The 25,383-nt window shown below is 38.9% G+C and overlaps 1 protein-coding gene across 1 annotated transcript in view; it reads right to left on the reverse strand.

Annotated features, from left to right (window-relative positions):
• GCH1 (GTP cyclohydrolase 1) overlaps positions 1-21,678 on the reverse strand; it is a 735,188-nt gene extending 713,510 nt beyond the window's left edge. Inside the window, exon 1 of the mRNA XM_044074405.1 lies at positions 21,101-21,678. Within this exon, the coding sequence (XP_043930340.1) occupies positions 21,101-21,452 (352 nt within the window). The 5' untranslated portion in view covers positions 21,453-21,678. The remainder of the gene's footprint in view (positions 1-21,100) is intronic.
• Positions 21,679-25,383: the final 3,705 nt, after the last annotated feature.

The following is a 25,383-nucleotide window of genomic DNA, read 5'->3' on the forward strand; positions in this document are numbered from 1 at the left end:
CATATGTGGTGCCAGTTCACTTTATAGTTCATGCAGAATACAGCCAGGGATGTTATTGGGTCCCATTGAAGTTGTATCCTTGGCCTTGAAAAATGCAGCTTTAACCTGTGCTGCAGTAATGCTGAGTGCCTGGCATTCTTCCAGTGTTGTGATTGGTCCTTTAGGGGGGAGAGAGGGGTAAAGTTGACACTGAATCTGTCGGCCAGTATGTTGGCAATATCTGTTGACTCAGTATAGCAGGTACCATTGTGTAGTAACTCAGAGCAAATCTGGGCATTGCCGTGGAGGTTCTTGATATGACTATAGAAGGCTTTGTGACTGTTTTTAGTGACTGCTGCAATTCTGCCTTCATAGCTGGCTTTAGAGGATTTGATGAGGGATCTCAACTTTTTGTTTAGGCTAATAAGGGAGTTTTTCCAGTCTTGGGACTTCACCTTTTTCTGAAACAGTTTCTTCCTTCTGTTGTAGAGTTTATTAATGGCAAGGAACCACCAGACTGGCTTCCTTTTTTTGAAGGAGGGCGTTTTGGTTTTCTTGGGTATGGCTAGTTCCATGCATTTATGTACATGTTCGTACAGTGCATTGGTGTATGATTTGGCAGTCATGCAGCTACTTTCCATTGGCATGGGTGCCGTAAAGTTAGCCACCTCTGTTTTTAGGAGTCCAAAGTGAGCTTTGGAAAAGTTTTTCAAGGTGGTTACCTTTGCGGGGGGGGGGGGGTGAGATGTGGATTTCCATGGTAATTAGTTTATGGTCGGATCTGACCAGGGAGGGGTTGACTATTGGTGTAGTGCAACAGTCGCCCATGTTAATAATAACCAGGTCAAGGATGTTGCTTTCTCTAGTGGGGGTCAGAATGAGCTGGTCCAGGGCATTGGAAATTATGAATTCCAGGAAATGTTGGGCCAGTGTATTGGTGCTCGAGTAATTTTCCCAGTTGATGGAGAGGTAGTTAAAGTCTCCTAGTATGAGAGTGTTGGGTTGGATCTTGATAGATTCCAGGGTGCTTAGGAACATGGAGTGAGAGTCTAGGGATATGGTTGGGGACCTATAGCAGATTATGACCTGGATCACTGTCTTACTCAGTGTTAGTTGTACCTGAAGTATCTCAGATGTGTTATGCTGGGCTACTAGTCTGGAGGTGTGCATATCCTTTATGAATATGGAGACACCACTGCCTTTGGAGCTTCGGTCAATGTTTCCGTGCTGAAAGGTGTGGAATAAGTTATAGCCTGGTAGCACAGGGGTGCTTTCTGCCACTTTAAACCAAGTCTCCGTTACAGCACAAATGTTAATGCTCTCCAATTTGAGGAGTGCTTCAAGCAAGTGTATCTTGAGATTTCGACTTCTAGCGTTGAGCAGCATGACCCTCAGATTGCATTTATTTATAGCTGTTATGGTGGTAATTTGGTCTTTGGAACACCACCTAAAAAGGGCACTACAGGGGTGGCAAGGGCCTTAGCTAGTACCCGAAAACCCAGAGGTGACAGATGCAGGCCATCTCTGGCAAAGGATCGAGGTCTGTCAATCATGTCATCCCAAGCAGACAGATACTGGATCCCCTTAGAATGACACTAGAAACTAAGCCAACTGTTGAAGTCAATCATTTTTTGTTTGTACTGCGGCATCATTCTGGGTGATGGGAGGATACTTCTCAGGGCTAGTGTCCATACCTGCCTGGGCCACATAATCCAAGAGCTCCACCATGTCACTTTTCATGTAGTCCAGGGAGGTGCATCTCAGGTCATTCACACTCACATGGACAATGACAGAGTCATACTTGTACTTGTTGTGGAGTGACCTGAGTGCGTGTGTTATGTGTCGGATTCTGGCACCTGATAGACAGCTGACTGTTACCTTCTCCTTATTCAACCTAGTGAGTGAGACATCTATGTGCCTCACTATTGAATCACCTATGATTAGTGTATTGGGCAAGGTGTTTAGCCTTAGGAGCTTAGGTTGAAGGGCACACTGTGGAGGTGAGCTATGTGTCCTGGGGTTTGTTCTGTGTTGTGGTGGTCGAGTGCGTTTCTGTCTTGGAGGTCTCTGCTGTTTGGGTAAATTTCTATTGAAAGCCTCAATGAAGGTGGGTGTGTGGTGGGTGCTCTGGAGGTCTATGTGTTCCATGTGGTGTGGTGCAGGTGTTGACCTTCTCCTCTTCACCAGCTAATCCAGTCTTGGCTGGAGAGTGCATAGCTTCCAGTTTGGTGATATAAGTGCATCTCTCACAAGTCTGAGTGTTGGGAGGTACGAGGAGAGGGCTGTCTGTGTACATGCGGAAGTTGCTATACTGCCTCAGAATGCCCAAGTGCACCAGGTTAAAAGGAGAAAGCACAGGGAACTGCCCTTTAATCAAGTGCAAAGCGAGTAGGTTATATGAAGTGAAAGAGAGATAGAAATATTAAGATCTAAGGGAAAAACTGAAGAGCAGACTTTTTGGCACCAGTAATAGTTTATGATGAGTGGTGCTTAAACAAATGCAAACCCATGCAAATGTGGGCTTTTAAACCAGAAAGTTGAAAGGGATGGAAAAACTGCCCAAATGGCCAATAAGCTACAATTTCTGGGCCAGAAACCACTCCTCTTGTGGTAGATAGGCTACCTAATGCTTACCACATCCACTGATAAGCTAGAAGGGTTTCCTCCAACAAAGAAAGGCTTGAAGGGCTCAGAAGCTTACAAACAGTCCTGGATACAGCAAATCTGTATCTGGACTAGACTAGTTATGGGAAAGGTGGGAAACAAGCTTAGAACTTTTTTACAGAAAAGCAGCTAAAACAGCAGTAAAAAAAATTAAAATGCAGTGCAAGTTAGCACACTTGAGTGTGTAGAAATATTAAAGCAAATACAGTTTAAATAAATGCAATTAAATTAAAAATGACTAAAAACAAGTGCAGAAACAGTAAATTAGGAAAAATCTAAATTGAGGCACTTAGAGTATCAGAAAACAATGCCAGCAAAAATATAAATAATTCAGTTAAGCAAAACTTAAGACAGTGCAAAACTCTGAACAGTTAAAAAGTTCCAAAAAATATACTTAACAGCTCTACATTTCCAGATTGTTTGAGAAGCACACTCAGTCAGAACACAAGGAGATTCTAGTAATGGTATATTCTAGCAAAGTGTTTTTTTATAAAGTGGAAAGGGAGAAAGGAGGAACAGAAGATAATTCAAGTTTTAGAAACTAAGTGGGTTGGCCTTCTCAAATTTTCCCTCTGTATTAGGTAGAATGAGCTGCTGACACTAGACTGGGAGGAGTGTCCCAGATCAAATTTAAAGTAGGGGCAGGCAACTGCAAAGCCACCAAGTATAAGAACAAGACACCAACAGGGAGGGATGGTGGAAAACTATACTACAGCTACTAGTTAGACTATTTGGGGCAGAAAACACTACCGAAATGTTTATCACAGCAGAGAAACAGCAGTGAAGCACTACATGAAAGTTTTAAACAGATAAATGAGCAAGGAGACTCTAGGAAATGCTTTTAACTGCAAACAAATCAGTTATATGATACATTCCTTGGCAGGAAATCAGAACAAATTAACAGATGGTGAAAATTTCCAGTTAACACATTTCACACAGTGAAACTAACTTAAAAAGCTTTACAAACAGTGTGACAGTAAAAAAACTTATTTATCAGGCCCTGTAAGCCAGGCAAGTTTAGTACAACCATGCAGATTAATTTACAGCAATAAAATACAGTAAAAATATGCAGCAGACAATAAAACGTGCTATAAATGGCTAGAATAATCAATAAATAAAAACAAGCAAAAAAAAATAGGATACTTATTGTTATATATCAGAGATCAGAGTTGTGGTCAATGCCCCTCCTCTGCTCAACTCAGTGTGTATAGTCTTGGGACTTTCTTATGAGAATTGGGTAGTCATTATTTGAAGAAAGTCTCAATTTTGTGACAACTGATGTCAAAGACTTATTCATGGTCATCCCCCATGACATTAAGCTTGAATAGTTTGGTGAATATCTCATTGAATTCTCAGAATTTGAGAACCGAGAAATTAATTCCCTGGCTACATTATTGGAATTAGTATTGCATAATTATTTATTTTGAGGAGTCTCTATACAATTAAAAAACAGGTATAGCCATGGTGGCTGCTTGTAACCCCATTTATACAAACATTGTTATGGCATATTGGGAAGAAAATTTTAATTTAATTCCCCTTTCAGTGATTATTGGAGTCTACAGGTATGATTTTTGGATGACATATTTATCTTTTGGAAGGGCAGTTTGAAACAACTAGAACAGTCCATGTTCTATATCAACACTACTACTGAATTTTTGTAATTTACCTCTTGCAGTTCTGATGAACAGATCAATTTTTTAGATGTTAGCTTAACTAAAGACATAGGTAGGAAAACTTTTGTTTATGGAATCTTCAGAAAAGCTACGTATTATAATACTCTATTGCATTTTTCTAGCTGCCACCCTTTGCACCAGAAAAAAACAATAGTCAAGGGACAAATGTTTCATGCGCCTAGAATGATATCTGAAGAAAGGTTGTTTTCTGAAGAAACAATGAAATTAAAAGATATGTTTTTAGCCAGGGACTACCCTAGTGATTAATAGAGGAGGCACTTTTTGAAGTAAGCAATAAAGGAAGCCTTGGCATTTATGTTCCGCTTTTAGGTATGAATGTTGAACTGTTTAATCATCATTTAAAGTTAAGTGGCCCCTACAAAGCAACTGTCATGACCTATAATGTGGACTGAAAAGAAATTTTAAAAAGTAGTGTCAAAACTGGAATTTTTTTAATAGATGATGATATGTTTAGAATCCTAGGTAATGGACCTAGAATCATGTATAAAAAAGATGAAAGTATGTTGGAAGGACAATTCCCTGATGTGGACTATCACAGGGGCAATAAAAGGGCACCTATAATTGTGGTACCTGTATGCAGTGTAGATCTATTATGGAGGGGGACAAGATTATTTAAAAAATATATTTATGAACATTTACTTGATGGCAAGAAAAAGAACCCATGTAATGCCCTAGCTAGGCATACTCTTTAGTTTGTGAATCAACATTTTTAAGTTCCGATCCTGGACTCTATTAATATTGATATGAGAGGGGGCACTTTGAAATTAAAGCTGGAAGTATTAGAATTGATATGGCAACTTATTACTGCAGCTGATAGATTTCCAGGGTTAAATGAAATGGTTTCCAATGACAGCGTTCTCAAATTAAGATGGTTAAATGAGAAGAAAAAAGTATCTGATGTAAACATATTTATCAGAAAAATAACAGCAGGGTGTTATGTTCAATTTCACTAACAGATGAAGCTTTCTACATCTGAGGCAAAGCACAAAGTTTTTTTTTTTTTTAAATGAGACCTTTTTCATAGGATTCATTTCTCTTAGTGCAATCCCGATCCATGGACAGCACCAATGTTTAACATCAGACTCTGATAGTGACAATAATCACATGCATGTCAAACATATTTATCCCAATTTTCTAATGGCACTAAAGGAGAAATTTCAGAAATTAAGGCCTGTACAACATCTTTCCTATACCACAATATGTGAAAGGTAAGGCCTACTTCAATGCACTCAATAAGTGGACCTAGGTTTGTCAGTAACATTTACAGAACCATCACATTTATTTAGCTGGGAGCATGGGACTGGTGCTAATGGTACTATCTAGCCTTAACAATGGAGTTGAAGTGAACCATGAACTAAAGCCAGTGATATGCCAAGGTTGAGAGCTGACAATAAGGGCAATACTAGTATTTATTTCACTGTTACTATTACTAGATTTACACAGTAAATCCCAAAAGATCTTCAAGCTAAACTGTGAACCAAGATCCATTAAACAGAACAAAATAGGAAAAAGTTTTAAAAAATATAATATCAAGACCTGGTTGTCCATACAATCTGTCATGAAGATGAAAGAAGCAAAATAGGTGAAGCACGGTGTGTTACAGGGAACCATGATAAGATGACCTATGCTAATGCCACTTCTGCCCATTAAACCTTTTAAAGAAAAACCTCTGACCACATAGTGCAAACACATTGCAGTGTGTCAGCTGGGCAGCATATACTAATGTAAGTGTCACATCATCCCCAAAGTACAGTGGTCTCAGAGTTCATTATACTAAGTAAATAGATGCTGGAATTGAACTCTACCCACATGCCCTTACATGGTAGTAGGATTTTTAGTCCAAATTATTATTATTTTTTTAATTTTCATGGGAAATGAACTGCTGGATTTCTTATATGTGATATGGAATGTATCCGGTGAACTCTGAATGCTACATGAGACATTTCATTTATATGTACACCTTAGATTTATAGTTGAATACATTTAGGCAACAGTCTGTTTACAATGTTTAAATACAATCCATCAGTAGCCTACTTATAATGTATTAGTTATAAAACAATGTATACATAACATCAATATCAGCTTAATACATCTTTCCCTCAGTGCAGTGAGTTATCAGTAGAGCCACCAAAAGAGGTATCAGGCAAACTGCACTTCATTTTCAGGCTATCACCTGCAATAAATTATAAAGAAATATATAAGAAAAATGTAAACTTTGACCAAAATCTGAACCCAGATTATTGTACTGATGAAACTAGGACTAGTTGATGAAAGACCTTATGATCACGTACGAAATTAAAACATTTTTAACAGTGTTAACCTGCCCTTTTGTCAGAAACATCAAATTGCAAATGCAGATAGAAGCAGCTTAAGGCTCTGATGGCATTTATTTTTATGCATCATTGAAACTGAAAGAAAATTTGGCATTTTGCCTCGAAAGCTAAGTATTCCATGCCGCTATCACTACCCACTGGACCATCAAAGAACACATTAGAAGCTATGCAACTCAGCTGGCTTTAACAAGGCTGTTTACTTTTCAAGACAGCGAGAATTAGCCATTCCTTCTATTAGAAAGGTCACATTACACATGTGCTCATATAAGATCCAGATAAAGCCCCCTAGCATTTTTTAATATCACAACAGAATATGAAAGGAGCTCTGTACTTTGGAAATTGAATGCAGGAAATATTTATGTACACACATATATATATATATATATATATCTATATGATATATATCTGTGTGTATATATATAGTTGTATATATAAGTATATATAAAACATACATATATAAAATATATATATATATATATATATATCTGTATATATAAAACATACATATATAAAATGTATATACATATATACACACACACACACACATATATATATATATATATATATATATATATATATATATATATATATATATATATACACACACATACACACACCCACAGAAAAGTATATGTGTATAAGATATATATATGTGTGTGTGTGTGTGTGTGTATATACACACACACACACACACATATAAGTATATGTGTATAAGATATATATATGTGTGTGTGTGTGTGTGTGTGTGTGTGTATATACACACACACACACACACACAAAAGTATATGTGTATAAGATATATATATGTGTGTGTGTGTGTGTATATACACACACACACACACACACAAAAGTATATGTATATAACATATATATATATATATATATATATATATATATATATGAAGCAAAGCATTCTAATTTATCGGACTCATACTGTGCTCACAAATCTCAATAAAGGTTCATAACTTAACTGTCATATAATGTTTCCTTCAAATACGAAAATATAGTCGTTTCATATTTGTCAGTTTGCAAAAATTTTACAGTCCTAATCTGCAAATATTTACCAATGTGATATCAGCTGAAGTACATTTTGGCAGCTGATTACTAAACTCCTTTGGTGTGCTGGTATGACAGTTTTAAATGTAGACTCTGAAATTAACTTTTTTTTTGAATAGCTTTATCTTTCAAAATACCAGACTTCCTAAAATACTTCTATGTTGTAACATGAACTATGTCTAAATTAGGTTATCATTACAGTTCTTTAAAATGTCTTCAATAAAAGTGAATAAACAGAATTTTCAACAAACATAATAAAAATAGGATAAACTATAACATAAAGTTTAAATGCTTATTAATGTCTGCTGAACTGTATTCCTTTCAAGTAGGATACTTATGTAAAATGACTCTTGTCTGCTAAAACCAAGCTTTCTCAAACTTGGTACAGCTGGATTATGCTACTTCCTGGATTAGAAAAGAAATATATGCTTATAGTCAAAGAAGACACCATTCCCCCAATGACAGTCAGGTTAGCACATTTTGAATCTTTGGTGATGGGAAAGGATTACACACTGACAAGTAACCCTGCCATGCAGATACTTTAGTACCCTTCCCAGTCTTTTTTTGTTTCTCTACAGATTATGAATGCATCTGTTTAGTTTCATTTTGTCTGTCTGAACTGAATTAAGAGAAGCCCTTTAGTTTAACCCAAACCAAAAACTATCTACTTTTTAGGTTTGTTAAAATGTGTGTTAGAAACCCACCCTTATCTTAGTCTACAAATTGACAGCAGACTGAATAGACTCAGTTGACTCAAAATTACTCACTAAGGATACATCAAGGATTCATCTAAATAGTGGGCAGGTAAAATGGTTCAAGGAATTAGAAAAGTATTTGCTTTCTAGCTTTACACTGTAAATGCTTTGCATAATGAGTTGGCTTTAACAAGACTATTTACTTTTCAAGGCAACAAGAATTAGCCATTCCTTCTATTAAGAGGGTCACATTGCACATCTATAGAGAAAGATAAAGTACCCCTCTGGGCATTTTTTAATGTCACAACAGAATATGAAAGGAAATGCCCTCCATAAACCAGTCCATCAGCACCAAATACAGGTAGTGTCAAATACTCCTTTTGTGCTTACAATTCTGATTTTAAAAGTTTTTTTTTTTAAATGAGCATACCGTGGTGCATTGATCTGCCTTCCGAGGGCTGCATGAACTCATTACTAACTGTACTTTTATGTGACTCACCAGGCACCCCCCCCCCCATTCTTTTCTACTGCGGCACTCATTTCCTGAATAAAAATATCAATCCCAGATTCATGCTCAGAGCATTCCAGACTCCAGCAAGCATGATTTAATTATACTTTTCTTTGTCTGACATCTGATTTGGGAACAGAGGCAGACTAACAGTTGTAGCCCAGCCATGCAGTACAGAGAATTGTGGAGCACATAAAGATACAGCTATAGTTCAGAATTTGTAGGGTAACTATTTCCTCAATGGCTATGAAAATACTGATAGGTGCCGTGCGGCAGAAAATCAATGACAATATTATAAAAGCAACAGCGTGCTAGGTACCAGTAAACACTGTTCTGTGTTAAGGGTTTCAAAATAATGACAAAAAAATTCCCCTCTTCATTTTTGGTAAGAGAAAGTGGGGGCTAATCATCCCAATATCAATGATATTTGAGGAGCACAAAGAATAAAATGTAGACAATGTATGTATTCATTTAAAACACAAACAATGAAACTTAACTATGGTGCTCTTGATACCAGAAGTGTAGATGTACTTCAGTGTCCATACCGTTTCTGGAATATGTCAAGGCATAGGGCAGCCGCGGTGGTGCAGCGGTTAGCATTTCCGCCTCACAGCAAGAGGTTCTGCGGTTCAATTCTCGACTGGGGTACCTTCTGTGTGGAGTCTGCATGTCCTCCCTGTGGTCACGTGGGTTTCCTCCGGGTGATCTGGCTTCCTCCCACATCATCCAAAAGACATGCTGTAGGTGGATCGGACACTCTAAATTGGCCCTAGCTGTGAGTGCGTGCATGTGTGCGCCTTCTGTGGAAGGTTGGGTGCCGGGCTGGCAACTCGACACCGTAAAACTCCACTGCCAATCATGAGTGGACAGGTGATCTGCTGTGGCGACCCCTAACTGAGAAAAGCCGAAAGAAGAAGAAGTGAGTGTTGATGCACACAGAAAGAAATCTCTTGTAAAATACAAATTTGGACAGTGCAGTGGTATAGCGGTAACGTTGTCACCTCACAGCAAGAGGTTCACCGGCTCGATTCTCATCTGGGGTGCCTTCTGTGTGGAGTCTGCATGTCCTCCGTGCATTCGTGTGGGTTTCCTTTGAGTGCTCCGGTTTCCTCCCACATTCAAAGACATGCATCTGGAATGTTTCTCCCCGGGCCTCTGCTGAAATTGGGTTTGTTCCAAGTTGGACTTTCCCAGTTAACAAATGTTAAATAAATAAAAAAGGCTGGTGGAAAAGAATCATAAGCCCATCAAAAAATGGACTGGTAAGCAATATTTTTGTTTAATTAAAGCCTGGCAAGTCTGACAGCTGACCAAGTGTGCGAATCGCACAATAAAGGAGAATCTTGTGAAGAAGAACAATCAAGAGTCACAGTGTCTTTTTTTTTCATTGTTCATAGGTAGGTACTAGGCTATCGGCCCAAAGGCCTACGTAACCCTAGCCAACAAGGTTTCCTGGCTTACGCCACCCAAGAAAGTTATTTTCCTGTCCCACTGTTGAGCAGAGATACAAAAGTGACCCCCGAGGTGTATTTCCTTTTTCCCATCCACTCATCAAGATTTTTCTTGAAGAGGGCTAATGAAGAACTTTTCTTGACATAGATGGGTAGCCTGTTCCAGAGTATAGGAAGTCCCTGGGACAGGACAGGAGAATCTTCTGCAGCATTTTGAAAAATAAAAATCTCTTAAGATCTATGTTAAGCTCGGAGCAAGACCTGCTGGTTGGATTAGCTTAAAGCTATTCCTACACACGTCTAAACACTTTCAAACTATAATAAAGATGGCAGAAGCATATTGTTAAAAAGTGTGCTGTTCCATAACTCCCAACTGTCCATAATTTTGCAGAATGTCCCAGATGTTTGCCTCATATTTTTGCTCTGTCCCTTGTAAAATACAAATTTGGACTATCAGGTAAATCACTGAGGATTACAGTCAGTCAATAATGCCAGACATTAGAGTTTCATACTTTTTATGTTCAGAGAATGTATATTATTACAAAATATTTTGTTCTATTCAATTTCTAAGTGAATTTGAGTAATAATTTAAAATTGCCCCTGATTCAGGCCCTTTATCCTCCCATTATTTTTGGCTTTGTTTCATGAACAAAGGCATTAATGTTATCATGTTTTGTAATTATGTGTTGTCCATACATGAACTCAGCACAACAAAATTAGGATCATGGCATCAGAAAATAGTCCCGTGAAACACCCAAACCACACTAAAAGAGTAAGTTAAATGAAGGGCAATTGAAATGTCCTTTGTTTGCTTGACTGACATTTGTTTACTGTGAAAGCCTGACTGGGATAATATCCCATTTTCAGGGGAGGTCTGGGAAGAAAAGCTCCAGGTTGACATAATACGGTTACAGTTAAATACAGTTATTTCAAAACCTAATACAGAAAAATAACATAAACCAAGTAAAAATTCAGCTTCAATTCATACAGTGTGAACCAACACATACATAGTACAAATATTTGGATAGCTATAACAAGCTGAAAAAGAACAGGGTCAATAAATAAAGTATTCACAAGTTGCAGTTCATAGAAATAACATTAAACACACTTAAGAAAGCTCCAGTCCACCAAGAACACAAGCCCAAAAGTTCCTTAACGCGTTTTTATTAATTTTGCACAAGTAAAAAGCAGCGTTTTCACCACAAACACAGTGTGGCTTCTTCAGAGGAATTTTTTAAAAGAATACAAAAAGTACCTCCCTTTTTATAGGAGTTACTAATTACTTAATTAGTAAGCTTAATTGAAGAAGCTTAGTTAAAAAGACAGACAAAAAAAACTCGCCTGCTGTTACATTTACCCTTACAAAATTGCATTCAAAGTGCAATAAACAATTATTTTGCACATCAGAAGCATATGTTATGCACTCTAAATGAAATAAAACATATAAGTAATCTAAAACAAGAAATATATGTAATAACAATATATCAAAAAATGTGTGTAATATAACAAATAAAAAATGTAAAAATGTTTCTAAAGGGACAACCCAATTCACTCTAGCTAACTTCAGGCAATAAGGAAACCCTTTTGTAATACAATAAAAGAGGTCAAATAACTAAAAATTAAAAATTGCAGCAATACTAACTGCACAAACTTACTCTACCTAGAATGCAATCTTATAATGTATCTGACTAAATAGTTCATATACATTAAGAATACTTAAAAGTGGAGAATATAAATACTGACTATACACAAAATGATTTATATTAAAGGCTTTTTTGTGTGAAAACAAGTGCAGTACTAGCAATACTAGAAAGTGACAAGCCAAATGGGTGAGAATTCATTAAGAGACATTTTCAATTTACTGGATGTCATCTCAGGTATGCTTTATACTTTAAAAATGTATAAAAAATAAAAATTTTGAAAATGTCAAAATACCAAGGACAAAACGAAAGAGTTTGATTTCGCAAACTGGGCGAATCAGCCCTTTAACTTTAACAAAGGTACTGTCAATTATGTTAACTCTGTGGCTATTGACACAGACTTTGCAGCATTTAAAAGCAAGTTGTACGCATTAAAAAGCAATCAATGTGAGATTGACTATTTGACAGAATGTGTCAGGACTAAGCGTATCCCTAAGGGGCTACGCTTCTTTAAATTTCCGAATTTTGTTAAACAAGGTTCTGCACAATATAAACAGCTTTGTAGTATTTTTGATAGAGCAGGCCTTGAAGTTATAACAGTCATGATAGAGGAATATGAAAAGAAGGCCAGGGCACTTACAGAGGAATTAAATAATTTACATAATAATGTCATTTCAGACACTGACTTTGGCATGGTCAAACATGACTATGACAAAGTCTTTGATGAAGTTGATCAGTTTTGTTCCAAAATCATTTCCAGAAAGATCAAGAAACTTGAAAGGGATATGCATGAGTATAGGGAAGAGATAGCATACCCCTGTTATAACAAATCAACAAACAATATCAGGTATAATAGTACCTATGATAGCGGAACTGATGAAGTTTTTCAGCGTAATTATAATGAGGCTCCACGTAGGAGCGAACGTTTGGCTGAAAAAGATAGAAAGGAACGAAATCAGGATTTTCACTACCCCCCGGGGAGAACCGGGGGATGGGGGTACAAACCACAGAGACCAGGGGCCAGATGGAACAACAAATAAGCGTTGGAAGTCACGATGACAAAGTCCCTGATCCAACTATATCTACTGCCCCATGCACTTTGGTTGATTTGGATGCTTATTATAATTACATCCAAATAGTGGATGATGTCAATTGTAAGGTGTTTAAAATGAATAACTTCAGCATTTATAATTACACTGAAGTTCCAATAGACACTATAGCCTTTGGCATTTTTACTAAAGGCTTTCAATTTGTACCTTCTAATAGAACTAATTTAGCAAACTTACTGGTAGATCTTAAATTATTTACTAGAGCACTAAATTTGAAACATTTTTTCAAAAATACAGCATATAACACAAATGGGCTTAATAGAAAAAGTACATTTAATCCACCTATGGTACAACCTTTGAAATTGTATGAGGAGCTAGTGGAACATGAACTGCGTGACAAGTTCTTTCATTCCACGAACATGCAGCAATCTAATATAACTAAACAAGAACTTGAATACATCTCAATGTTATCCAGGGAACACGTCAGGGTAATGAAGCCGGATAAGGGTGGTGGTGTTGTACTTATGTACGACCACACCTATGAAGAAAGTATACACAATATGCTGCATGATGACCAACAGTATTGTCTCATATCTCGTAATGAGTACAATATAGCCCTAGCTAAGATCAAATACACACTATATGATTATCTTTTACAAGGAGCTATTAACGAGCAGCTTTACAACTTTCTACTAGTAAATAAACCCAGGGTTCCTATTATTTTTGGAATCCCCAAGACCCATAAAGGCATCAGCCCGTTACCATTCAGACCAATTGTCTCAGGTGCGGGCGGGGTAACGGAACCCATTTCTAAATTTATAGATTTTGTCACTAAACAACATACCCTGGCCATGACCCATGTGATTAAAGACTCCTGGGAGTTTCTCAGACTTTTCCCAAAAGAAAAATGCCTCACCTCTTCATTAATGATTACTGTGGATATTAAGGAGTTATTTCCCAGTATACCCCACACTGTTGGTGTTGAATGGTTCACTGATTTCCTTAAACACGAAACCAGGCTAAGTAGCAATATCATTAACTTCTGAGATGTTAAACATTGTTCTTAACAACAGTTATGTGTTTTTTAACGGGGAATTGTTTAAACAAACAAAGGGAGTGGCCATGGGTGCTTCCTGCGCTACCGTCTATGCAAATGCGGTATTGCATAGATGGGAGCAGGTGTACATTTTTCAGTCCCTTTGGGCACAGTACATCACTTTTTATTGCCGTTACCTGGATGATATATGTATCGTCTGGGACGGCACTAGAGATCAAGTAATAGGTTTTCTGGAATATATCAATTCTTCCACTGATTTCTTAACATTTACTCATGAAATCAGTGAGAATGAGCTTCATTACTTGGATGTAGCAATCCTTAGGGATGCACAATCAATGGAACTATACTCTAAGGTTTATAGAAAACCTTCATTTTCCAATTCTCTGTTACACTTCAATAGTCAACACCCATTCCAACAAAAGAAAGGAATAGTTAAAGGTCTGCTCATTAGGGCATCTCGCATGTGTAGCAGATTGCCTGATTTCATTGCTGAAGCTAACAACCTTAGGGTGATGTTCATAGAGAGAGGTTACCCGGATTATTTGGTGAATAACCTTATCCATGAGATTCTTAGTGAAAGGGACTCGATATACACACCACTGTTTGGGAATAATGATATTTGTATTCCCATCCCAAGGCCCTCTAGCACACAAGTACAGGAGAATTCTAGCCAGTTTATTTATACTTTTTCTGAGAATTCAAGGGAGATAGAGAACATAATTAATAAGTTTTGGTTTGTGCTACAAACCAATGATGAATTTAAAAACTTGATCCCAAAGAGACCAGCTTTTGTTAGAAAAAGAGGCCGTAATTTAAAAGAGGTGTTTGAGCAAAGACACACTACTACTTGTATGACAACTCAACAAAGGAATGGCACCTTTAAATGTGGCACGTGTAAACAGTGCCCTTTTATTATCAATAGTAACCATATATATCTAAAAGCACGTAAAACCAACTTGAAACCACACGGTCACTACACTTGTAACACGAAAGGTGTGGTATACATTGGGTATTGCTTGACTTGTGGCGCGTTTTATATAGGAAAAACTGAAAGGGAGTTTAGGAAGCATATATATGAGCATATTTATGATATAGGCAAAAAGAAAGATAGTAACGCATTCTATAAACACTCCCTTAGTTGCCCTAATTTTAAACTTTCTTTCATGGTGCTTGAACAAGTTCATCCAAGTAATAGGGGTGGAGATTGGGAATCTACCCTGGAATTTAAGGAATTAATCTGGCAGCTTAGGCTTGATGCTAGCAGCATACCTGGCATGAATGAGACGTTAAGCATAGGGCCAGTTCTTAAACTCAGAAGAGCCAGATTATAGCTCACAGCCCACAGAATATTTTCCAATACAGGTTGACATTTTATACAACAAATTTAGTAGTTGATAGTTTGGTTGTTTGGTGTACAGACAACACTTTGTTGTCCAATATAATTTTTAGGTAACATTTGTAGGCTTGAATGTTGTTTTTTTAAAAATTTTTAAATGCAATGCTTTTAAGAAAATGCGAAATTGCACATTATATATTAAATATATTAAATGTACATGAAATCAGTTTTGGTTTGCACAAGTCTGTGCATCCCAATAGATTCTTAGTAATATGTTAAAAAGGAAATGGTATATGTCTTTAAATAATTTTCTACTAGCTTGTTTTGTTTAATTAATTATCAATCAAATTAAGCATGTGATTTAGGTATATAGGTAGTGCTTTCACAGTTTGTTTTTCATTCTGACTTGATAAAGCCTGGAATTGTCCAGGCGAAAGCGCTTGTCTCCACTGTGTTTTTTCTCTGTGCTAGAGGATTCGTTTGGGAATTAAACCTGCTTTTACCATCTTATTGCAGCAGTTGAATTATTGTCTCCACGGGTGTGTCTGGATATTGTTCTTAGTTGCTCTTCATCCTTCACGAGTGTATTTCCTATTTCCCATCCACTCATCAAGATTTTTCTTGAAGAGTGCTAATGAAGAACTTTGCTTGACATAGATGGGTAGCCTGTTCCAGAGTATAGGAAGTCTCTGGGATAGGAATCTATCCCTCCAGCATGTCCTGTTTATTGTGATGACAAGGTTTAGGTCCCTAGAGCATGTAGCTCAGAGGGATTGGGATTTCTTTAGGTGTAGCATGTCCAACAGCTCTGGGTTTGACATAGCTTTATATGTTAGGCAGAGATCACCTCTGAGTAGGCAATATGCTACGGAGTAAAGCTGGAGTTTTTTGAGGCGGTCAGTGTAGGGCATTTGTTTGAGTCCAGTAATCCTCTTTGTGAGGTACTTCTGTGGCCTTTCCAGCTGCTGCAGATGTCTTGTGAGGTACATTCCAAAAGCAGCGTTGTACTCTGTAATGGGTCTAATGAGTGATGAGTAGAGGGTAACGATGACCTCTTTTTTCCTGGATGAGAACCCTTTTATGATGGTGTGCCACGTAGAAGGACTTCCTGACTACTGTGGCGATGTGACTATCAAAGGAGAGACTACTGTCCACCTGGGTCCCAAGGTCTCTTATCACGCATTTGGTGTTAAGTAGATTGCTGCCTATGTGGTAGTTCATGGGTACAGAGTTTTTACCAAAGGAGATGACACTGCACTTTTTGGCATTGAGCTTGAGGCCATGGCTCTGACACCAGGCATCTGTCTCAGAGATGCCCTTCTGTAGGATGTTCACATCATTTGGGGACTTGACTATGGCTCCTAGTTTGCAGTCATCTGCAAACTTCATTAGCCAGAGGCCTTCTGTGTTAGCCTGTACTTCAGAGAAGTAGATACCAAACAGGAGCGGTCCCAGGACGGAACCCTGTGGTACTCCACTTGTCACTGGTTTGAGGTCAGATTTGGAGTCTGCAACTTTTACAGTGTGGGTTAAGTCAGTGAGCCAGTTGGCAACCCATCTTGTGATGTAGGGATTTATGCCTAGTTTATTGAGTTTAGCTATAATTCCAGAATGGGGGGGTGGTGTTGAAAGCCTTGGCGAGGTCAAGATAGGCTGTGTGAACCACTTTACCCTCATCTACGGCTTTGGTGACTGCCTCAAAGAAGTCGATCAGGTCCAGGAGGCATGATCTGCCTTTCACAAACCCAAACTGGGTGGGATCCAGAGTTTGGAGGTTACCAATGTCTTTGTTTATGAGTTCCATGATGATACGTTCCATGGCTTTGAAGACCAGGCTCGTCAGGCTAATAGATCTATAGTTCCCGAGATCAGTGGTGGCTCTCCCTTTGTGGAGTGGAATAACTGTTGCTGTGCGCCATTCAGTGGGCAAAATTCCTGATGCGAGGCTATTATTGAACATGGTGCTTAAGTGGGGAGCCAGTTCATTCTGAAGTTCGTGTAAAACGCAGCCTGGGATGTTGTCCGGTTCCATGGATGCTGTGTTTTTGGCTTTAGAGAGTGCAGCTTTCACCTGCGTAGTTGTGATTACAGGGACTCTGCATTCTTCCTGTATAGACATGGGCCCTTTAGGGGGTGGGGGGGTAAAGTTAACACTGAACCTATCTGCCAGGATGTTGGCAATATCAGTTGGTTCTGTAATTTTCATGCCTTTGTGCTATAACTCAGAGCAGATCTGGGTGTTGCCATTGAGATTCTTGACATAGCTATAGAATGCTTTGTGGTTGTCCTTGGAATTAGTGGCAATTTTATTTTCGTAGCTAGCTTTGGAGGATCTTATAAGGGATCTCAGCTTCTTACTGAGGCTGACCGGGGAGCTCCTCCACTCATAGGATTTTACTCTCTTTTGCAACAGTTTCTTCCTTCTGTTGTACAGTTTGTTTATGGCAGAGGACCACCAGATTGGCTTCCTTTTTTTGGAGGATAGCATCTTGGTTCTGTTTGGGATAGCATGATCCATGCACTCATGTAGGTGCTTATAGAGCGCATTTGTGTAGGATTCAGCAGTTGTAACTGTATTGTCCATCTGCATGGGTGTCATGAAGTTCACTACTTCTGTCTTAAGAAGCATGAAGTTGGCTTTGGAGAAATTTCTTACTGTGGTTTCCTTAATGGAGGGTGGGAGTGGGATGTGGATATCAAGGGTGATTAGCTTATGGTTGGATCGGACCAACGAGGAGTTGACTTCAGGTGTGGAACACCGGTCACTCATGTTGGTAATGACTAGGTCTAGGACATATATATATATATACATGTATAAACACACACATGCATGAAAGTATGTGCATTTGCAAACACACATATATATAACAGATACCAATTAAAATCTTGTGACTGCGTGACTATTTGTGTGGGTAGGACTGGCCTGAGCTCAGGTGGCCAAAATGGAGGGAGGGTTGCAGAGCAGTGACAAGTAGAAGCACAAGAATAGTCTAGGATAAGTTACCTGAGACAGGATAGAAAGTGTCAGGTCCAGTAGCCACTGTAAAAAAGGTTTGGTAGACAAGGGTAATATCCATTCTATAGAACAGCACCTGGTCAGTAATTTCCACTCATCCTTACCCCTTGCAAAAATAAAGAGCCTAATATTTTGCAAAACCTTTTAATGATATACTAGGGTTGTTTACCATATTAGTGAATTGTAGGGACAGTGTATCCAATACATCCAGAGCCCTGTTGACCTAAACAGTTTATAGCGATAGGGGTCAAGAAGGAATTTCCTGCTTTATCTCTAACAGGCTTTTCATAGTTTTGTTTTTTCTATAACAAATAGGGGAGAGGCAGTTGCAGTATTTTAAGGCTGAATGCAGGAGTGATAAGTGAAAGAGGGAGGCTGAGAGGTAGGACACATAACTTGTTAGCTAGTTCTAGCCCAAAACTAGTTACTCCAAGGTAGGATTAGCTAGTCCTAGCCCCAAAACTAATTACTCCAAGCTAAGATTAGCTAGTCCCAGCCCAAAAACTAATTACTCCAAGGTAAGATTAACTAGCCCTAGCCCAAAAACTAGTTACTCCAAGGTACGATATAAAATTTAGCCAGTTTCGTATCTGCATACTGTAAAATAATCCATTACATTAAAACTTGGTGTAATGAAAGTGTACAAAAATGATAATGTGGAAATGGTCATAAATGACTGAGTATTCACAGTGCATTTAGATTTACATGTGCATTTAAGTAAAGGTGCCCTAAGAATCTTTCCTCATACACATCTTTAAAATTTAGCCTGAATGATTTAGTTGGCTGAAATGGCAAAAGGAATATATGACTCCATGTCTGTGTGTTAGAGTCTGGTCTCTAACCAAATTAAAACAATGTTGACATTGGTAGGAAAGGCTTTGTAACAGTGTTGTGATAAATAGTCAGTGCAGAGCAATGCCCTGTCATAGATAATAGCAATATCAACTTCATTTGACCACTAATTTTGTTATCATAGGTAGGTACTAAGCTATTGGTCCTAGGGCATAATTAAGCCTAGCCAAAATGTTTTGGCTTGTGCCTCCCATGTGATTTAGTTACCTGCGCCTCTGTCAAGCAGGGCCGCAGAAGTGATTCCCAGGGTGAATTTCCTGTTCCCCATCCACTCATCAAGATTTTTCTTGAACAGTGCTAATGAGGAGCTCTGCCTCACATATATGGGGACCTTATTCCAGAGCAGGGGGAGTCTCTGGGACACAAATCTGTCCCTCCAAGTCTTGTTTATTGTAAAGGTCAGGTTAAGGTTATGTTGCAACACATTGGTGTACATGTTTATCATAAGCAGCAGCATGAGAAAGCACTTCACTGTTTGCTTTTATTTCTTGTAGAACTCAATGTAATTTAACAAAATCCACAGATAGCCATTTTTTTCATTACTGGCTGTAATATCATCATCATTATCACAGAAACTGAAGCAGCAAAAGCTGAGTGCAAAAGATGACTATATAATATACTTTAATATACAGTAATTATATGATCATCTTTATTGTAATATTCTGACCACCTCTCTTTGCTGACCAAAATAAATTTAGCTGCACAGCTCTTCAAAGCAGCAAGGCATACCTCTCAAGATCACATTACATTTGCAGGAGTCCCTCATTTTGACTCATATTTGTAAAATTTTTGACTTTCTGGTAAATCACTGAGAATTAGTCAGCTAATAATGCACACATAGCATTTCATGTTGTTAAAAAAAATGTATTTTGATGCAAAACTTGTTCTATTAACTTTTTAATGAATTACAGTAATATTTAAAATCCAACCCCGATTTTGTCCACTTTTTTCAGAATGAGTAAGCAAAGAAGTTGAGGAATGGTATACTGGTTAAGGTGTTTATCTCATAGACACAATGTACAACGCTTGATTCTCGGCTTTGAAAAGGAAATTGTCCAAGCTTAAAACTGATAGCGTAGTACTTAACTATGATATCATCTATGAGAGGTTATGTTGTGTGGTATTTAAGTACTCCTTTTATCAAGCTGTACCCGTAAGTCTGATTGCTTGACGTATTGTAATGTATTAAAAGCAGCTCACAGTACTTAAGCTGTCATAAAATAATAATCAATGATCAGAATATTGGGGGGCTGTATTAATACACCTAACTCCTCACCCTGCGTAGGTATAGAAAACATTTGCCGAACATCGTACTTTGGACAATAATGAACAGACATCACAGGGCTTTAAATCATTACAAAAAGAATCATCAGCACAACAGGTAGTCTAAATTAAAAGCATGTGATAAGAAACAAAGTTTGTGCAGAAGCATACCGCCAACAGACACTTTGAGGACTTCTGGCTAAGTGTCCTTAAAGTACCTCAGCTAGTGTTTGGAGTACTAATGACAACTTTATAGTAATTTCGGTTTGTACTTAAGAAAAGTATTTTATCGAAACGGATGTAAAAGATCTAAGAAGAGAAAAAAACTCACATGCTGATGCTGTATATTTGGAAAACTGAAATTATGTACTTGGACTTTCACTAAAAATCAAATAAATTTAACACATTTTTTTGCATTTACATCCCACTGGGAAATGTCTCTGAAGTGCTAGAAGGCTGTGTTTATAGTTCAGTTCTTCCTCTCAGAAGAATACTTGAATCACTTACCTGATATCTTTTCCTGGTAGCCCTTGGTAAAGAACTGCATGGCCGTGGCAGCTCTCCAGGGTGTTTTAAGCAGTCCCTCTCGCTGGGGGTCCTCACCCAGTCCCCGCAGGATGGTGCTATAGGCAGCCGATAGGAGCGGCAGGTTCATTTCATTATCCTCCAGACTGCGAGTTCTCTCTTCCTTCCAGCTGTCTGCCTGGTTGGACTTGCCAGTCTTGCCCTGCCAAGGAGCGCCGTCGGTGCCATTCTCCGTTGGGTGCCTGCTGACAGACGTCTGGTCTGAGGTAGGCAAGGTAGAAATCACCGACACTTTGCCGGGCTTTGCCACAAACTGCTTTTTGCTGCTGTCCATCTTGTGTAATTTATTTCACGGTGAAATTCTTGTTAAGAGTTGGCATTTGTTGATTTATCTTTTCTAAAATACTGTCACTTAACTTGGGTAAATGCTGCTTTGGATTTACGGGAAAAGCTGCAGCAAGTTGAGCAACCTGTGACTTCCCCAGCTGTGCTCCTTTTACATAATAATAATAAAGCTCCTTCCTTCTTTAATTCAAGGGGCAGTGAGTCAGACCCAGTAGAGTCGCGCCCCTATTGGCTCCTTGCAGCCGTGCGTCACTCTTCTGAATGAAAGTAAAGCCGATCAGGAGTACGACGGCTGGTAGTAGCAGTTTGCCTATGTCACTGACCTCGACATTCCCAGCCTTAGATGTACGCAAACTCATTAGTTCTCTACAGTCACATCTATGAATGGCACACATACAGTAAACGTAGAAGTGCACTGGATATAATATGCGTTTACATATGCAGACTAGACTGCAAAGATGAACAGGTGGTAAACCCTAGAGATTTTTGGCATTTAGTAAAGTTGACATTTCGAACTTCTAGAAAAAAAAAATCGTATTAAAGATGAAAATTGTACAAAAAAGAGAAACGGATATTCTGCAAGGTTGCGATAACATTATCTAGTATAGCTTCTTTTATAAGAGAGAGAGTTATGCTCGCCCAAAGTTAAAAAGAACATTGCCCATGTCCATGCATCTCAGCTGCTCATATTTTCGCATAATGTCCAGATTACTGACTCATGTTTTTGGTCTGCTCCTCTTAAAATTTGTGGATTTCTTTAAAATTTGCTCCCTTTTGGGCAGGTGTGTCCTGCGAAAAAGGCAAATGTCCCGAGAGTTTAGGACAAAAAAAAATTCCTAAGTTTTTTAATAGTTGCATAAAACAGTTATTTTGTATATGAAACATGTAAATGTTACGGGAAATGGAATAAACAACTGAAATACTGCAAGAATAAGCTTTTATTTTTTGCAAAATGTGAAATTCTGTCCTTGTACTAGCCACGAGTATGGTTTGTCATGCAAAATCTCACCTTTCTGCAAAAATATCACACTGGGCATTTGAAAAGGCGGCAACCCCAGGTTTTCTGTCAAATCACTGAGGATTAAACAAGACAGTCAGCTGTACTGGTGTGCGTGAAGTTTCTTTATGACAGCCCCTGCTGCCCCTCTGTTAACCAGTTTTATTGGTACGTCTACTTCCTACTACCTGTGTGATAGGATATCAGTTTGGAATCAATAAATAAATATTTTCCATTGCTGTGTCCATAATAAGGTTATATGAATAAAAAAAGAATAACTGAAAGGTACAGACTTAAAAAGGTTGGTGAGAACAATTAAGCTCGGTGGTGGTGCTGCGGTAGCGTTGTCGCCTCACAGTTAGACGTTGCACGTTCGATTCTCAGTTAGAGCGTCTTCTGTGTGTCGACATGCGTGAATGGCCGTTCCTTCGTTGAAGGTTGTGCGTTAGGCCCGGCAAGCCAGCACGTAAAAATCTACTGCCAATCATTAGCGGACCGGAGTTCTGCTGTGGCGACCCCTAACCGGGAAAAGCCGAAAGACAGTTTAGAGTCAGCTGTTCAGGATGTTGCACTCAACAAAGCTGCTAAAAAATGAATCCATGTGAGCTCCCCCCATACACACCTAAACTCTTCAGAGCAAAGCTGTCAATGAAGTGAATCCAGCTGAGCCATCACCTGATATAAAAGGGACCTGAAAACCAGTACAAAGCCCGTTATACTGTGAACCACTAGGACCCCCTTGGTAACTGAGGAGGAAATCCTCAAACAGACCATACAGTTCAGGCAATCTAAGACCCAAGTCATGTAGGCTTGTTAAGCAGTACAAGAACTTTATTTGGTGTTCTGTACTTCAAAGAAAGTGAATGCAGAGTGCAATAACAGGTGTTTTGTGGCAATGGCTGGAAGAAGTAGCAGAGTTCTGCTCATGCTGTAATCTTTCAAGCCCATTGATAGGAAACTCTACTGCAGATTACTGTAACAGTCCACTTGCAAACCACCCAAAGCATGATTCTCAGTAAGTACATCCTGTAATGGCAAAAATAGCTGAAATGAATATCTTAAAAAGGTAATGTCAGGATATGAGGGCAGGACTGGTCTTTTAATGTAAGTTTATTGTCAGGAATCACAATAACATTATGAACCATTGACACCTACTCTAATTTCCAACTTAAATAATGTTTGGATGAAGGATAGTAATTGGAAAAGACTTACAAGTGGTATTAGGCTCAGGGCTACAGTCCTGAAAAGACTGAGACTCAGCTGAATTTTCTCATTCAAGTAAGGCTGCTTTCTAAGCTGTCTAATAAAATACTGCTATATGCTCCTGAGAATGGGAGAGGCCATGCTGAGTATCATAAGCATAGTCATGATACTGAAGTCCTCTCCCTTTAATAGTAATCATCATCATCATCATCCCCTTTTTTTCCATTTTCTATATGGGATCAGGATGGCATGTCAACTGTCACCATCTCTTTCTAGTCAATGCCACTCTCCTACTTTCAACAGTCATTCCTGACTGTCTCAGGTCTTCTTTCAGAGTATCCATCCCTTTGCTGGAGGCTCTGATTTCCTCTTGCCTTCTTCCTGACTGTCCCATATCTTCACCAGATTGTTTTCTGCGCATGAGTGTGAACTATTGTAATCGGTTCTCTGATTTTCTCTCCAACTGGAACTACTTTGATTTCTGCTGTTATGTACTTATTTCTCCATCTGTTCTGTAGTGTGCATCATATCACACATCTCAGGCACTTCATCTCATCATAGGTTCATACTAGGCTATCTGCCCTAGGGCATTTATAAGCCTAGCCAGAGTGTGTGTGGCTTTCACCACCCCTTAGGATGAGAATACTATACCCATTAGTTTGCTGTGCCTCTGTCCAGCAGTGACACAGAGATGATTCCCGGGGTAAACCTACGATCTCCCATCCACTCGTCAAGATTTCTCTTGAACAGAGTCAGTGAGGGGCTCTGCCTCACATGGACTGGGATTCTGTTCCATAGTGTAGGGAGTCTCTGGGTGATGAATCTGTCCCTCCAGCACATCCTATTTATATCCGTGTTGAGGTTTAAGTCTCTTGCTCTCGTGGCTTTGGTGGATTTGGATTTTTTGAGGTGGAGCATGTCCATTAATTCCGGGTTGGACATGGCCTTGTATGTCAGGCACAGATCACCTCTAAGCAGACGGTATGCGACTGAATAGAGCTGGAGTTTCTTCAGTCAGGCATCGTATGACATATGTTTGAGCCCCTTTATCCTTTTGGTGAGGAACTTTTGGGGTCTTTCCAACTGCTGCAGGTGTCGGGTAAGGTACATTCCGAATGGGGCATTGTACTCAATCATTGGTCTGATAAGTGAAGAGTACAGGGGTACAATGACCTCTCCTGATCTGGATGTGAATCCCTTCATGATCAGGTGGGCAACGTAGAAGGTCTTCCTAACCACTTTGGCAATGTGAGTGTCAAAAGAGAGGTTACTGTCAACTTAGGTCCCCAGGTCCCTGATAACTTCTTCCGTGTTTAATGGATTACCACATATGTGGTAATTAGGGGTTACCTTGTTTTTCCCAAAGGGTATGACTATACATTTTTTGGCATTTAGCTTAAGGCCATGGCTCTGGCACCAGTTATCCATTTCTATGAGACCTCTCTGGAGGATGTCTGTGTCGGATGGAGTGTCAATTATGGTGCCCAGTTTGCAGTCATCTGCAAATTTTGTCAGCCACAATCCCCCTATGTTTGCCTGCACTTCAGAAAAATAAATGCCGAACAAGAGGGGCCCAGGACTGAGCCCTGTGGGACACCGCCGTGACCGGCTTAGAGTCTGACATGGCACCAGCAACTCTAACCCTGTGTGTTCTGTCCTTGAGCCAGTTTGCAACCCATCTTGTGACATATGGGTTTACATCTAAGCTGGTGAGCTTTTC

The sequence above is a fragment of the Protopterus annectens genome, chromosome 6.part0 (assembly GCF_019279795.1).
Source record: "Protopterus annectens isolate FY-2018-M chromosome 6.part0, PAN1.0, whole genome shotgun sequence".
Classification (NCBI taxonomy): Eukaryota; Metazoa; Chordata; order Ceratodontiformes; family Protopteridae; genus Protopterus; species Protopterus annectens.